General features: G+C 39.0%; 2 protein-coding genes across 5 annotated transcripts in view; one reads left to right on the top strand and one right to left on the bottom strand.

Annotated features, from left to right (window-relative positions):
- The window catches only part of USP47 (ubiquitin specific peptidase 47), a 49171-nt gene extending 40227 nt beyond the window's left edge, over positions 1–8944 (top strand). For all 3 annotated transcript variants that reach the window (XM_035119011.2, XM_035119002.2, XM_035119021.2), the window contains 8 exons: positions 676–851; positions 1784–1864; positions 2747–2862; positions 3372–3490; positions 4316–4446; positions 5965–6012; positions 6298–6428; positions 7482–8944. In XM_035119011.2, the coding sequence (XP_034974902.1) occupies positions 676–851; positions 1784–1864; positions 2747–2862; positions 3372–3490; positions 4316–4446; positions 5965–6012; positions 6298–6428; positions 7482–7656 (977 nt within the window). In that variant the 3' untranslated portion in view covers positions 7657–8944. The remainder of the gene's footprint in view (positions 1–675; positions 852–1783; positions 1865–2746; positions 2863–3371; positions 3491–4315; positions 4447–5964; positions 6013–6297; positions 6429–7481) is intronic.
- The window catches only part of DKK3 (dickkopf WNT signaling pathway inhibitor 3), a 35701-nt gene continuing 26370 nt past the window's right edge, over positions 7480–16810 (bottom strand). For both annotated transcript variants that reach the window (XM_035119042.2, XM_035119050.2), the window contains exons 5-8: positions 16661–16753; positions 15675–15819; positions 11972–12128; positions 7480–11206 (exon numbers count right to left, since the gene is read on the bottom strand). In XM_035119042.2, coding sequence (XP_034974933.1) covers positions 10993–11206; positions 11972–12128; positions 15675–15819; positions 16661–16753 — 609 coding nt within the window. In that variant the 3' untranslated portion in view covers positions 7480–10992. The remainder of the gene's footprint in view (positions 11207–11971; positions 12129–15674; positions 15820–16660; positions 16754–16810) is intronic.

The following is a 16810-nucleotide window of genomic DNA, read 5'->3' as shown; positions in this document are numbered from 1 at the left end:
TGGAGGCCCCACTGTGCAAGTGAAAATCTGTTGTGCAGTGGGCTGACACTGCTGGATATTGCCCTTTGGAGAATATAAGAGAATGAAGTGTGGAGAATTCTCTATTGCCCAATATTTTATTGGAAACCTGCATGGCTAATCTTCATATTTTGTCAGAGTATTTGCATTTGAGTGAAAATGGTAGGTGCCATTCTGTAGTTGACAGGAAATGCTGCAAATATGCCATGCCTCTTCTGTGTGACAAAAAAGGGGGGAAATTAGAGACTGTTCCTTTTTGGGAGGAGCGGATAACATTAATGACATATTCATCCTCCCCAAACCCTTGGACCTGTGTGCCTGTAATTTGGCAAACACGATTCATTTCGAAAGGGCAACTAACTATGCCTATAAAGTTTATCTACTGTAAAAAAAGAAAAGAAAAGTGTCAGGCTTTTTTGTTTTGTTTTGTTTCCTAATAGTGAACGGGGGTAGGGTTAGCAAAGCAGATACAAGCATCCATTCTACTTGTTGCTGAACTGTGGTTCACAGTCTGCACTTAGTGGAGAGCACTTGAAGATTATTCACTTGACACTGCTACATTACAGGAGTAGCATACAGTAGTAGATATTAGCAAGTATACATTATGCACAAAGAATTTCATTGGGTTTGTTTATTTGTTTCTCTTTTTTGCCTTAGGGCTATTGATTCATGTTGATAAAAGAATTACGCTCTCTGCCTTCAAACAACACTTGGAACCTTTTGTTGGCGTTCCATCCTCTCAGTTTAAGGTCTTTCGTGTTTATGCCAGCAATCAGGAGTTTGAGAGTGTTCGGCTGAATGAGACCCTTTCATCCTTCTCAGATGACAACAAGGTTAGCAAAATATGCTGTTAAATACTGAAATACATGCAGTTAAGGTCCAGATTATGCGGATTATTCAGATATTTTGCCTGTGAAGCATTTGTCTCTGTGTTGCAATATAGGGACTTAGTAGCTACATAGGAAAAACCACATTCTACAACTAGTTATGTTGTATTAACAAAGTTATGAACCTTTGTTAAATATATATATTATTCCATAATTGAAACTCTAATTTCTCTTCACCTTACTTGTAGCTAGATGACTTGGGTGGGTCATCTAACCCAAACAGTATATTCCACATTTTAAAAAAATCCCTGACTTGAGTCTGTTGAACACCCTTTTTAAAGCTTCTTGCCACACCTTCTTTCATCCTCCTAAAATCTGAGACTCTAAATTTTGTAATGCAACCATTCCCTCATGCCTGTAATATCAAAATTACAAAAATCTGTGGGCCTTCTGGTGGTTATGATTCTTGCTGTATTGATTAAGGGCGTCAACTTGACCCCCAAATTGTGGGGATGTATCATGTGATGTGTCGTCACATTACACATCACGTGCCCCGCTCCCACCTAGCGCGCTAGCGCTTGTGTGCCGGGCCAGGATGTGCAGGCATCCTGCCACCGAGATGCTTGCATACTGGGTGGGGAATGGGGAGTGCAGAGCTGTGCTCTGTGCTCGGCCTCCTCCCTGTGCAATATTGGGTGGGGTGCAGCCGCCGGGCTCTACACTCTGTCTTCTCTTGCCTGTGCAACATCAGCAAGGAGGTGGAGCGGGGCCACAGGATTTAGGTGGAGCCCAGGTCCTTCCTTGAAAAATTTTGGGGGGCTGAAGACTCCACAGCTCCCACCACTTGACACGCCTGGTATTGACTATATTCCATGTTGATGATAAGAGACAGCTAACATCTAATCTTGTTTCTACTTTCCCCACCCCTAATTTAAAAGATAACAATTCGGCTTGGGAGAGCATTGAAGAAAGGTGAATACAGAGTCAAGGTTTATCAGCTCTTGGTAAATGATCCAGAGGTAAGTAAACTTTGAAAACTCTTGTGTTTGGGCTAGCTTATCATCTGAAAGTTGGACCATTTACAGTTTAATTATTTGAGTATGTGCAACATCTTTTTATGGGAGCAACTGTGACAAAAAAAACAAATTATGCATTTAACATATAAATTGTGGCATGAATCTGTTGTCACTTAGTTGCCACAGAGAAGGTGCAGATTCTAGAAACACAAATTCAATGGAATGCAACTTAGCACATTGAAAGTAATTCATTTCTATTACATGTCATTATCATTCTAATTAGCCTCTGACTGTGCTCACATGTCATGGTGAACCATAAACCATGGCTTACTATTGCATGCTGCTGAATTGCTCTTCTTTGCTCCACCCATACTTGAACTGGGAACAAAAAACCATATGAGCCTTGGATTACTGTGAAGTATGAACTAGCACTCAAGATTTGTTTCTTAGCTACTCCCTGCACCCATGGAAGGAATGGTTGAATATAAGCATGAGGAAATACATAAAAAAACTAGTCTAATATTGTTTCCCCATTACTAACAATCATTGGTTAAACTACTGTATTGATGTTGAGTTCATACAACACAAGACAGTGACATATATTTTCCTTAATCATTAAATGGACATGACATATAACAACAAACCAGTAATTTGCACTTTTAAAGAATTGCATTGCTTTATTACTGAGTTCTGCATACCTGATGAACAGAAATCCTAAATAGTCTTTGTCACATTGGTGGTGATCATGTGTGGAAACCATGGGGTATTTTTTCAATGCTATGGAGGCTTTGGGAGCAGTCCTGTATTTTATAACTCCACCTTTTATGAATGTGCCGGAGAGTGATTTTTCTAAGAAGCTTAATAATTTTACATTTGTTTTCGCAGCCCTGCAAGTTTCTTCTAGATTCTGTTTTTGCTAAAGGAATGACTGTGCGGCAGTCAAAAGAGGAGCTACTTCCTCAGCTCAGGGAACAGTGTGGACTAGATCTGACTATTGACAGGTAAATCACACTACAGTGAAGTTTATGTGAGGCGCCTAAAGCCTGAACTCAAGATGCTTACAAAAAATGGGGTACCATTGATTTTTGCCATTTAAAGCAAAAAGTGTGGGAAAATTTTTTATTACATGTTTTAAAATTAAATCTTGAGCAAATAGTCTGACATGGGAAACCTAGTTTGGTTGTTCAGTGTTGTCAGTGGACACTTAGCACAATGTAGCACACAATATCTGCCTCTGCATCAGACTTTATATTGTTTCTCATGAAACAAAAACCGTGCTCTATTTCTGCAAGTTCAAACATTATCCTAATAAAACAAAGGAATCCATATGGGTATTGAAAAGTTGCATTAGCCCCTCTTAGCTCACATTGGCTAAGTGCTTGTAGTAGAACACATGACCTTTCCCTAATGTAAAAAAGGCATTATTCAGATTAAATATTGTGGCCTTAATCTTGATCATGGCTTTGTTTATGGATATATGCTAACATTTCTGCAAATCTTTTTCCTGTAGATTTCGCCTGAGAAAGAAGACCTGGAAAAACCCAGGAACTGTGTTTCTGGATTATCATGTTTATGAAGAAGACATTAATATTTCAAGTAACTGGGAGGTTTTCCTAGAAATACTTGATGGTAATAAGATTGCACAGTTAAAACTATTTAGCTTAACTGTTGGAAACCTTTTAAGTGTACCAGAATTAGCTAGCTATATTATCAGAAAATTATCAGTTTTTAAAAAAAGACATTTTAGTGAGACAAAATGCAACCAATGTGTATTAATGTATTATAGTAATTCAAAAGGGACAAATGAGTGGCAGGAGCTGTATTAAATTACTTGACTGTGAGTGAGATGTCTTAGCATAATCAGTTTGAGAGATTCATATGCAGGAAAGAAGTTCAAATTGGAAACTGGATTAAAAACCTATAAATGTTATTCATGGGTATCCTTAATGAATTTGTGAATATCTGTTCTGCAAATAGTTTTTATTGAGACTACATAAATATTTAATTCTGTATCTGTGGAACTACTTGCTCAAATATTTTCTTTAAAAAATTAATGTCTATTTTTAGTGACACTTATCCAAAGATATACAAAACTTCATACCCCGTACAAAGTATCTTTTTATAATACACCAGTTTTAAAATCTAATCTAAAAAGGAACAGAAAGAAAAAGTTGGAAAGAGGGGGTGGGGAGACAAAAGAGAAAATGAAAAAAGATAAAAATATTTCTGGTTCTCTGTTCTTCAGCTAAATATAGTATGCCATTAATATCTATTCATTCTATTTTCTATAAGCCAATTTCAAATCCAGATATTGCAAGTTCATTTTCTCTTATGCAAAAAGTCCTTGTACAGTATTTCCAATTCTTAATAAATGTCAATAATGATTTTTCTTCTATTAAACACATTAACTTTGCCACCTCAGCTAATACCGTAAGTTTATCAATTCTTCTTCAGGAGCAGAAAAAATGAAATCTATGTCACAGCTTGCTGTTCTGTCAAGAAGGTGGAGGCCATCAGAGATGAAGCTGGATCCATTTCAGGAAGTAGTTTTGGAGAGCAGCAGTGTTGATGAATTGAAAGAAAAGGTAAATTACAGAGCAGTCCTATGGAGGTTGGGGGGGGGGGAGGAAGAGTCATCCAACACCCTACCTGCTAATTGTGGTCAGGGCAGCTTTTGTTCTCTCTACCTCTCCTGTTGATACCAATGGTGCAGAACACTTTGGTCAACTCAAGAGCCATTACATTTATTTATGAGCAACTTCTGAGGATTGCATGCCAGTGGTAGATGGGGTCAGAGGCAAACGTGGACAGAAAAATGTATGTGACCTTTCAGAGGTTTCTATATGTCTTCTTGCTGTCTTCCATTTCAAACTATCAAGAATGGTCAGTCTAAGGATACATTGTAGCCAGAAAAGAGCACTTGGAAGAGCATGATCAGTGAGTGATATGGACTGGGATGAAAGGATGTGACCTAGGAAAAGTCCCAAGGGCTGAATAGAGAGGCCTGGATTGCGATATTTGACCCCCAGTTCTGAGTTCCCTGCCCCTCCTGTAGTTAATTGATTAACCCCAACTGGAGGGAAAATTAACTATGGAGCTGTACACCTTTCCATATCCATCCCATGTGATGGTGACCTCTGTTCTTCCTCACCATGGAACTCATTCAACAAACTGAGGCTTAATCCAGACGAGACACATGCTGATGGTGGTTAGTTATGTTGATGTGGGTTGGGAAGGTCACATATCCATGTAAAGATCATACTTGCAGTTTGCCTACAGAGGTTTTGTTCGGTATTTACAAATGGCATTCAATATGTGAAAAGCTGCACTTCTTAGGATTTTGTGCTGATTGTTATGTCAAGTCTTGACACTTGAAGCCCTGATGTCCCTGATAGCAAGAAGTAGCTTCTTCTAGATTCAGCTAGATGGAGGCTTCAACTAGCCTGTGGAAATAGCTTGGCCACAGTGATTCATGATTTGGTAGCCCTCCAGTTGGTTTACTGTAATGGATTACATGTGGGGCTGCCTTTGATGACGACAAGGAAACTTCTGCTAGTACAGTACTTCCTGCCTGTTCATTTCCAAGTCCAAGTACTTTAAAGCTCTAAGCAATTTGGGTCTGAAATGTCTCCTGTCAAGCCATCCTGCCTATATCCTTAAGATGTTTGGATCCTTTCTCTTGAGTCCTTAGCAGAGGTATGTATGTATGTACGTACGTACTAAGGAAAAAATTCTTTTGAAGTGGCGGAATGCCTGCTCTAAATAGACATTATTCAGACATTAGTCCTTTCAACATGCTTAAGACATTTTTCTTAGGCCTGCCATTTATGAAGGGTTATGTTGCCTCAATCTTTTTTAGTTTTTATATTATTTTGTTGGTTCTGTATAAATTGGATAATGAATATTGTTTTGTATTTGTATGTGAAGTAATCTAATGTCCTATTGTATACTATATTCAATGAACATTTAGAAATATTTTAAATAACATTTTTTGTAGAACTTTAAATGTGCATAAAACAAATGCAATTTGTGATAACAAATCTGCTATTTATCTTTTATTTATCTCTTCATCAAATAAATCTGGCACTGATTTTTTTTTACAGCTTAGTGAAATAAGTGGAATCCTTTTAGAAAACATTGAGTTTGCAAAGGTGAGAATTTTATTTTCTCTTAATCCTGCAGGTTTTTTTTAACTTGTCTGTGCATGAAAGCCCATTCCTATGCACTTGCTGTTTGACACAAGCATCTCTGAACTTATACCATAGTGAATGGTATGCCAAATCCTCTGTTGTGGGGAGGAGAGTGAATGGCGAGCAGGCGTCTGGATGATGAGCGCTTTCACTGATGGCTTTACTGTATCTGCAGTTGCCCATGTATAGTATGTATCTTCTTGGTGTAGAGATGCTCTTTTTGCTAAGGTACTTTGTTCTTTCCAGGGCAGAGGAACATTTCCATGTGAGATCTCAATTTTAGAAATACATCAGGATTTGGATTGGAATCCTAAGGTTTCAACACTGAATGTATGGCCTCTCTACATCTGTGATGATGGAGCAGTGATTTTTTATAGGTATGCCTTTCTGTTGTTGTTTTTTAAATACATTGAAAAACATAGCAATTGTTTAGTACTAAACCAATAAAACAATTGAAGCTGACCCCCCCCCCCCCCAAGTGGGGCAATGTTTTAGAGTAGTCAGGAATGGTCAGTGGTTTGTGCACAGGCACTCCTTGCAATCAGCCTGCCCAAGTCTGGTGATCCTGCCAACTCTGATTAAATTAAACTTCAGTGTGTTCTTAACCCTGCTTTCAAGATGTTGTTGTCTGTGGGGAAGCTAGCACATTAGGCACCTTACAAGTGTCCTCAGATGCTGTGCCCAACACCAGACTTCCAGCTAAGTAGGGATATTATGCTAAAACACTTTTTGTGCACCGTTGCCGCTGTTCAAGTATTGTATGTGCAACTACTGTGGTAACTCAAAGATACAAGTGGCAGAATATGCAGCTCTTTGCGGTTATGCCTGTTCACATACCACCAGTGAAGTACTGGCTAATAGGTCTTTTCCTCACCAACACAGCAGTCCATCTGGTCCAAGCATTGGTTCTTACTTCAGAGTTCTGCGTATCTATTCAGAGGAGATGTCATAGAGTCACTTTCAAGCTTTCTTTTTGGTAAATTTTTACAAAAGCACTTGGCACTTGAGAGTAATTTTAAAGTTGATTCTCAAATTGCTTACCGTATCCTGCTTGGCAGGGGGTTGGACTGGATGGCCCTTGTGGTCTCTTCCAACCCTATGATTCTCTATGATCCTTCAGAGTCTCAGGTTGATGAAGTGTTGGTGACACCCCGTTTTCAAAATGCAATATTCTTTTTAAACTCCCTAATTTTGCCTCCAGCCTAGCAGTACCTCTTTCTTCTGGATTTGGGATAGGACTATTGCTTCAGGGGGACCACATGGAGAAAAACTGTCTTTATCTAGCACACATCTACTACCATGATGTGCCTAGCCTTATGCAAAGAATTTTTTAAAAATCTATTGACTATGCCCTAGATAAAAAATGAGCAAGCCCTATTTATTTAAAGTGCATTATTATGGAATCTAAAATTGTTGTATTTATATAAAAGGGATAAAACTGAAGAAGTGGTGGAATTAACGGAAGAGCAGAGAAATGAGTTAATGAAAAAGGAAAGCAGCCGACTTCAGAAAACTGGACACCGTGTGACCTACTCCCCCCGTAAAGAAAAAGCATTAAAAATATATCTGGATGGAGCACCAAATAAAGATTTGACTCAAGACTGATATTTCAGCATTTTCCCTGGGGAATTTTTTGTTACATGTGAGAGGTACACTACTACTGTGTAGTGCCGTTATGGCAGGACATTAGGTGTAAAGACACCAGCACTGATTGGTAAAACTGCAGCCCAATCAAGCTCAGTGCCCAGTCAAGTTACTGTTTGATTTGGAATCATGTTGTGCACTATAGTCAAATGTACTGTAAAGATAAAGGGATGTGCAAATAAACAAAACTAAACAAAAATGGGGCGGGGAGGGGTAATGAGCAATTTGACAATGTGCACATAACAGTAGCTAGTAAACTAGCCTCAAACAGGATATTCATAGCTTGATAATAAAAGCTGTGCAAAGGCCATGAATGAATTCTTTTCTGTTTTTTTCACTGATGCACACATTACCTCATTGAAGATTTCTGAAGTAAATGTGACAGTGGCTTTTTGAAAAGCTCGAGTGGAAATGTGATGGAATTGGCAGAATCCAACCCTTAAAAGTTAACATTTTTATCTGACTCTCATTAAGTTTTCTCTTCTACAAAGCAGGACATCTCTGAAGTAAAAAGAATAAATGTATTTTTTAGCAGAAGTTACCATTACCAGCAGATGGTGTTTCATTTTGGAGCAGTGTTGTAACCAATTTTTATTTAGGTTATGAATAACAGGTGACTTCACTGTGCCATTCAAGTGTGTAAATACAACTCTGTCCTGAGTTAGCAGAACTACATTTCAGCTGCTTACTATGGTATTTCTCTTCACATATCAATATTCACTGTATACATTTAAAAGTATAGCTGCCTATTTAAATTTGTATTCATTTTGTGTTTGGCAAATGCTTGGTACTTAGATTTGTAATTTTCCCTTGTTACTGAGTTTTTGGGGGTGGGTTTTTGGGTCAGCTACTTATTTTTGTACATTTTTGTTTTTGAGCTCTTACAGGTTTGGATCTTCTAGTACCATTACAAGTCATACTTTATTTTTCTTTGGAGTTGATCATAGTTTTTATATGTAGCTTTTTAAAAAGTTGGACATCTCCCAGTATAAATTATCCAGTAGTTCAGGAGTGGTACAGATTGATGCAGTAAACATGATTTCATTTGCAAAGCTTAGACAAGATTTTGCTTTGCTATGTTCTTAAGATCAATTACAGTACAAACAATTCTATAGAAGGTTGTCCTTTTTTTCAGAAATACCATCTAATTTATATCAATAAAAGGTTTTGGTAAACTTTTCCATGCCAGATGCTGTTTACAACAATGAACATGCCAATAAAACATTTGTTCATTCTGTTATTTTAATAACTTTTCTCTGGACTTCTTTTAATAACTTGAGGAAAATATTTCCTCTAGTCTTCATGATACCAAGTTTTTCTTTTTGGATTTAACTTTCAAGCCAAAGGTCTACTTAGCATGCAGCCTGCAGAAATTATCAAGGCCCTGCAGCAGATTATGGAAGAAAGTCACATGCGGCTTGGTGTCAGTCCTATGCTTTCAACATGCAGTTTTGAGACAAGGGTTTCAAGTTGCAATTCAGGGTGCTGCGAGAGCCAGCTCAATCACCTTTTTAAAAAAATGGTGATGCTAGACTGCAGGGCTGAGCCAAATAAGGAACATCATTTTGTTCCAACTAATTTGAGCATCGGATTTCAAACCCACCTTCCTCTTGCTATTTAAGTGTTATAATAGACTTATGATCTTTAAATAGTTGAGTGAGGGGAGGGGAGAGCAAGGACTTTGGCTGTAAGAAAGCTACCTTCTTGAACAAACAGTTGTAGTTCGGAACAATTAGGGACGGGACTGGACAGATGGCTATTGCCAGGCATGCAGGTGCGTTCTATGTGGGGGGGGGGGAATGACTGAAGAAGTTAAGTATTACATGTTACATCTCACAGCCAAATGCTTTTAAAGAGTATGGTCTCTTGCTAACTCCCCTTATCTGACTGTGCCTGCTTGGAAATTAACACACTTTAGAGATTTCAGCATAGATATTGAATTGACATTTTGATAGTTATCTGGCAGCTGCACTCTGTCTTGGCATCTTTTTTAAAAAAGGGGTTTCAGTACCTTCCTTAGAAAACATGAAGAGACTGCCCTTAGCTGTAATATAGAATTAAGTTACCACAGTATTAGTAACTCAGCTTTGACATAGTCTCAATTTCTTTTTTTCTTTCCTACTGGAGCGGGCTGGGTTCTGTTTCCACTCTAGCCCCCAATTGCAAGAGTTCCCCTTTAGTCTACTATGTGCTCAGTATTATCAGGAGTATGTTATTTGAAATAGGGCTGCCAGACATCCGGATTTTCCTAGAAATTACCAGGATTTCAAGGCAGAATTCACGTCTGGGGGAAATTTCTGAAAGGCTGGGCTTTGTCCTGGATCTTAGGAAAGTCAATAGAAAAATCACATTTTTCTGCCGTTTTTGTAACAAAAAACCTTAACAACTTTGGGGTTTTCCTAAAGTTTAAAAGGTATCACAACAGGTTTAGGATAAATTACTTGTGAAGTTTGGACCTGGTGGTTCTCAGCATTATTAAGGGAGGGGCTTGACTGCTGGAGCAGATGAGCCTATTGGTCATATCACCAGGTAAGGGCTGCAATAGATTATACTAGGAGAGGGGCTCATTACTAGATTGTGCCCATTACTAGAGAAGATAGTAGGATCCATATGCCTTTTTTCAAATCATACTGCTTTATTTTAAGTGTTCAATAGCAAATATGCATTTTATATAAAACATACATGCCTTCTAGAACCTGCTTCTAGGATGGGATAAAATAGCTATCTAGAGGAATGATTACTATCCTTTTGATGTTAAAGTTTCATTCCACTCAGATATTTGTTAGAGATGCTTTTCACTAATTATTGCTAAATTACATGCCACACTGACTTTTCTCATCCTTTATACCTCATTTTAAAATCTCAAGTCCCTGTAGTTGCTGTCTTTAAAATACACAGTTACAGCAGTGTCATTGGTTATATTTTAAAAGACTGAATAAAAACAATGCCCAGTCTAAAAAATCAAGAAGGCTCTTGACAAATTTTGAAAAAAACAAGCAACATATACATAAAACGCAGAGCTCAAACCACCACCAATAATCATAAATAGACTTAAATTAATCTATCCATCAACAAGTTCAAGCCTTGTTTAAAACTCAAACTTGTCCACAACCTTTGGCATTTTTGTGTAGAATTTGGTTTGAGCTTGAAAAGAGAAAACCTCATCTGATCATGCAAGTATACTCTCAATTATTGCACTTATAACCAGTAGTGAAAAGGGGTGCAAGTTTAGAGTTATCAAACAAGACACTAAATTGCTAGAATGGTGAGTGTGACTAATTAACTTGCTTAACTATTTTACATTTCATCTCCAAAAATCAGATCCAGTTTCTTTGGATCAGTTGTGTCTTCATCCAAACCTTCCTGTACTTCTGTAATCAATCTCTCTCCATAGTCGCCAGGAATGTGTGAGGTTACAAAATCCAGAAGTGATATTTCATCCACTGGTAAAGGCTTCTCCTCATTTTGGGTCTTATTGAAAGAGAGTTCACACACAGAATCGCTGCTGTGCCTGTTGAGAAAGTTGTGCATTTCTATTAGATCAGTTGTACAAGTGTCTATGCAAGCATACAAGTGTGAGAAACCAGTCCAAAATGTAATTTGCTTCAGGCTATGAGGCATTTTAAAAGTAGCCGGAACATGTAACCTTAAAATGCAATGGTCCTGTTTGCAATACTGTCTTGGATATATCCAAAACTAGACCAGTGCTACTGAAAATTCTTTCCATTATCCCTTAACTCTGAAATGATAACCCTTCTTTTGCCACTGTTCAGATAGGGTCAAAAGAAAGGCAAATCTGATATATTCATGGCATTTATGTCCTATGGAAATTAGGTTTCGGTTCTTTAATACACTTTAGCTCCACTCGAACTGAAGTCAAACTTAAGTGCAATTGAAACCACAGAGGCTTAAGTTAGTCTTGAGTAATTTGTGCCCTTGATTTAAGCCTGAGCAAGTAGGATTGTATTCTTACGTTTTTTGGGAAGATGAGACCTGGTCCACCCAAAAACCAGCAGTCAGGTATTTTTGCAGTGTGCACATTCACCCCCAGCCTGGTACCCTCCATATATTTGGACTAACTCCTGTCAAGATCTGACAATTGGCCATGCTGGCAGAGACTGAGGTAAAAGCCCAGTAAATCTGGAAAGCCCCAGGGCAGGGATGGCTTGTCTAGGAAGTCACATGTCCAGAAAGTGGGTTTGTCTTCATTGAAAAATGAGGTGTGCACACAGAATCTACTCCTGATCTTTCTGTGAAAAATAATCCATTTTCCTACCTCTGCATCTGACAAATGAATCCATGTGCACATGGGCAACGATCGAGGGCTCCATCTGGCTCCAGCTCCCATGTAATTAGGTTAAGAAGCCTGTTTGAAGGATCGTAGCAAGGCTCTCTCTCTCCAGGTAATGGGGTGCACACAGGGAACAGAAGGTCTGTAGGTAAAAGTTGGAGAGTCCAGTAAAATGTCTGATCTCTTCAGTTTCACATGCAGAATATGTGCAGGTTGAATGTGTAAAAGAAGGAATATATACATATAAATTTGCCTAATATTAAATATAAGACAAACTGAGTTTGCATAGCAATGTCAGTCCTTTTCCTTCCAACAAATTCTAAGGGCTCACCTAGAAAAACTTTCTTAATTCACTTAAGTTACAAGGACACAATACACTACTAATGACAAATAGAGCCACAGGAATCATAACCCTAACCAATATGGCACATGCATTTAGTCATATGTGCACCATCTTGTTTTCAAGGGCTTAAAACAAGCCTTTAGTGCTCTCTCTCTCTCTGTCGGAACAAAAGGCTGTATATCTCCACCCTGAAAACCAAATTCACTAACTGCACATTCTTGTGATAAAGGGTGGTTTTCTACTAACTCAGAAGAAATTAATACTCTGAGTAAGACTAGCACTGAATACCGTTAGCACCTAGTAATCTCAACACAGCATGTCCTGCTCAAGGTATGAGCAAAAAGATAAACATGATGTCTAGGATTATTTGAAAAGAACCGATATGTTCATCTTAGGGAAATGGGAGCTAATTTGCTTAGTAACGGATATCAAAGTTATCAGCATCTATTCTATGTAAGATGCTTTAATTACCTTTATCTTGTTTCTTTACAGTACCTTGTTTCTTTCCATAAGAGCTGTTTGAGATCAATACTAATCTTATTTTACAGATGGCAGGGAACTAAGAGTTAGTGGGAACACTTGTTACCAACATACCATGTGGTGATAATTTGTATGGGAAATCTCTTCCTCTGACAATTTCTCTTTCATACTGAGTGACCATGAGACAAAAGCCACAAGACAGCAAGCTGCCCTCTGGACATCCAACGAGATCATGGCTGGGCAAGGACATGGACTCAGGTGAAAGTGTATAGGGCTATGCTACCTCTCCAATTTAAGCTCAGGAAGACTTCCCCAGTGCCCAGTTCTCATTTTCATACTCTTGACAATGGGAGCTTTTCCTCAAAAGCATTGTAAAATCTCTAAAGCAGAGCCTCAAGAAACACAACCTCCCATATCAACAACCTTGCAAATACAAATTAGACTGAAAGAAGAAGAAGAGTTTGGATTTGATATCCCGCTTTATCACTACCCTAAGGAGTCTCAAAGCGGCTAACATTCTCCTTTCCCTTCCTCCCCTACAACAAACACTCTGTGAGGTGAGTGGGGATGAGATACTTCAGAGAAGTGTGACTAGCCTAAAGTCACCCAACAGCTGCATGTGGAGGAGCGGAGACTCGAACCCGGTTCCCCAAATTACGAGTCTACCACTCTTAACCACTGCACCCCGTTGACACTCAGGAGTTTCAAAATTAAGAAAACTGCTGTTAGTTGACAGGAAATCTTGCACAAATCATCCAGGTTTTTTGTTTTTTTAAAGTGCTGTTTTCATAGCATCATGCTCAGTCACCAAGCACTCTGCTTTACCATTTGGCCAAACTTTGAATTGTACAAGATGTGCATTTTATGGATTATTCTCTGCCGCTGATTTCTCCTGCACACACAGATTAATACATACCAACCTCCCCCAATCTAGTGGGCTCCATTTGTTTTGGAGTACAACTCTTCGTCTATGTCCAAAGTAAGAGGAAGAACAAGCAAGTGGTAGGTCCTCTGCATGGGGAAGATGGAGAAATGCTATTGGGTGACAGAGAAAAGGCAGAACTACTCAACACCTACTTTGCCTCTGTCTTCACCCAAAAGGAAAGTGATGCCCAACCTGGTGATAACAGAATAAATGATGTAAGGAGGCAGCTGCAGCCCAAGACAGGAAACGAGGTAGTAAGGGAACAACTAGCTACTTCCAATGAATTCAGATCTCCAGGGACTGATGAGCTGCATCCAAGGGTACTAAAGCAGCTTGCAGATGTAATTTCAGAGCCTTTGTCTGTTATCTTTGAGAATTCTTGGAGAACAGGTGAAGTCCCTACAGACTGGAGGTGGGCAAATGTTGTCCCCATCTTCAAAAAGGGGGGAAAGGAAGACCCAGGTAACTACCAACCGGTGAGCTTGACATCGATACCAGGGAAGGTCCTAGAACAGATAATTCAACAGTCGGTTTGTGAGCATTTAGAAAAGGATGCTGTGATTACTAAGACCCAGCATGGGTTTTCTCAAAAATAACTCATGCCAGACCAATCTGATTTGATTTTTTAAAAATGGAATTACAAACTTGGGAGGATCAGGGAAATGCTGTGGACAGTGTATCTTGAATTCAGTAAGGATTTTGACAAAGACTCTCATGATGTTCTCACAAGGTTGGTAAAATATGAGTTGAAAGAGAACTGTTAGGTGGATTTGTAGCTGGTTGACTGACCAAACCCAAAGAATACTCATTAATGGTTCCTCATCATCCTAGAAAAAAGTGACAAGTGGGGTGCCACAGGGTTCTGTCTTGGGCTTGTTGTTGTCTTTAGAAATAACTTATGTGAAGAAATTGAGGGGATGCTCATCTAATTTGCAGATGACACCAAACTGGGAGGGGTAGCTAATGATGCAGAAAACAGAATAGGAACCCAAAATGACCGTAACAGATTGGAGAACTGGGCACAAGCTAACAAAATGAATTTCAATAGGGACAAATGTAAGGTTCTGCACTTAGGCAGAAAGAAACAAATGCACAAATATAGGATGGGGGACACCTGGTTTACTAGAAGTACATGTGAAAAGGATCTAGGGGTTAACATGAGTCAACAGCCGCAAAAAAGAAGAAGTTAATGCTATTCTAGGCTGCATCAACAGAAGAATAGTGTCCAGATCAAGGGAAGTAATAGTACCACCGTATTCTGCCTTACTCAGACCACACTTGGAATACTGTGTCCAATTCTGGGCAACACAAGCTGGAACATGTGCAGAGGAGGGCAACCAAGTTGATTAAGGGTCTGGAAACTAAGTCTTATGAGGAGCGCATGGAGGAGCCTGGAAAAGAGACTGAAAGGAGATATGACAGCCATCTTCAAATACTTTAAGGATACTTTAAGGTATGTCACATGGAGGAGGAGCATGCTTGTTTTCTCCTGCTCTGGAGGGTAGAACTCGAACCAATGGCTTCAATTTGCAAGAAAGGAGAGTCCAAGTAAAGATTCAGAAAAACTTTATAATGGTAATAGCTGTTCAGCAGTGGAACAGACTCCCATGAGAGGTGGACTCTCCTTCATTGGAGGTTTTTAAACAGAGGTTGGGTGGCCATCTGTCATGGATGCTTTAGCTGAGATTCCTGCATTGCAGGGGGTTCGACTAGATGACCCTTGGGTCCTTTCCAACTCTAAGATTCTATTATTATTGTCATCCCTAACCATTGACCATGCTGGCTGGGGCTGATGGGAATTGTAGCCCAAAGCATCTTGAAGGTGGTGAAGTGCAATATACAGTGGAAATGCAAGCTCACACACTGAAGCAGTTTCTTGCTTGGCCTCTCGTGCAAGGGAAAGAATAGGAACAACAGCAGAAAGTGATGTAGTGGCTGACCTTTTGAAAATGCGCAACACATTCCAGGATTGCAGTCTTTCTGGTTTTCACAAATCGTTCCATTTTCTCCTTTTGAGGCAGCTTTCACGCACTCACCCCAGACGCACAGTTGATGTCCACAACACTCCACATCTCGAGAGCATTGCTTAGGAAAGAAAAATAAACACACACATGCTGAATTGGTTATTAATCATCATGGGACATACAACATCATAAAGACAGTCAATATAACCTGGCTACAGTAACTTGCATCGGGCATGAACTTCTTCATAGACCTGCATTAAACAATCCCACTAACCTAAATTCTGAAAGTCCACACTTATCAATGCATCAGTAATTCTGTAACAGCTTAAAATAAAAACACGGTGCATTGCCTAAGAAGCACACCAACACAAACCACAAAGAAAAAACAGATATAGTGGGGTGACTTACTCCTGGTCAAAATGTAGCTAAATCTGGATTACTGTAATGTGCTCTATGTGGGACGATTCTTGAATACTTTTTGGAAGCTGGTGTAGAACAAGGAGACTGACTAATGGCACAAGCTAGGGTTCAAAAAAATCCAAAAGTAAAGGGGATAAAGGACACCTCTGTATACCCTATTATAGATTATCTGAATAAACCTATTTTGACTCTTAGTTTAAAGGTTGGAATTAAATGTAGAATTCTGTTTCTGTGAAAAATCCGGTTATGTTTTTCTACCATGCTGAACAGGATATTTCCTGTCATTACATTTAAGGCTCACATATAAACAATTAAAACCATATGTTTCCAATTTAAGTCGAGAGTTCAGCAGGCATTTCATCAATACTTTACCACCTTCACTCTGGTTTTCTTGTTCTTAAAATAAATAGGGCCTGGACTCTACCAGTCAGTATTATTCGCATTACCTAGGCATCACACAATCAACATAGTTCCATTATATAATTCAGCCTGCCTGCCACGTTAAGAAGAGCTAGATGGGGGAAGGGGGATGCAATGCTCACTGTGTATTGAGTTTTGCAAACATGACACTGGTACTCCAAGCCAGAGAATTCACAGTATTTTCCTGTCTCACAGTCCTCATCAATAATGCACTCCTGAGAAAAGAAATGACATACCTTTGGTAAGTATAGAAGAAATAGTTGCTATGATAA

This window comes from Zootoca vivipara, chromosome 1 (assembly GCF_963506605.1).
Source record: "Zootoca vivipara chromosome 1, rZooViv1.1, whole genome shotgun sequence".
NCBI classification, from domain to species: Eukaryota; Metazoa; Chordata; class Lepidosauria; order Squamata; family Lacertidae; genus Zootoca; species Zootoca vivipara.
Note: the sequence above shows the minus strand (reverse complement) of the source record. Positions and strands in the feature narration are given on the sequence as shown.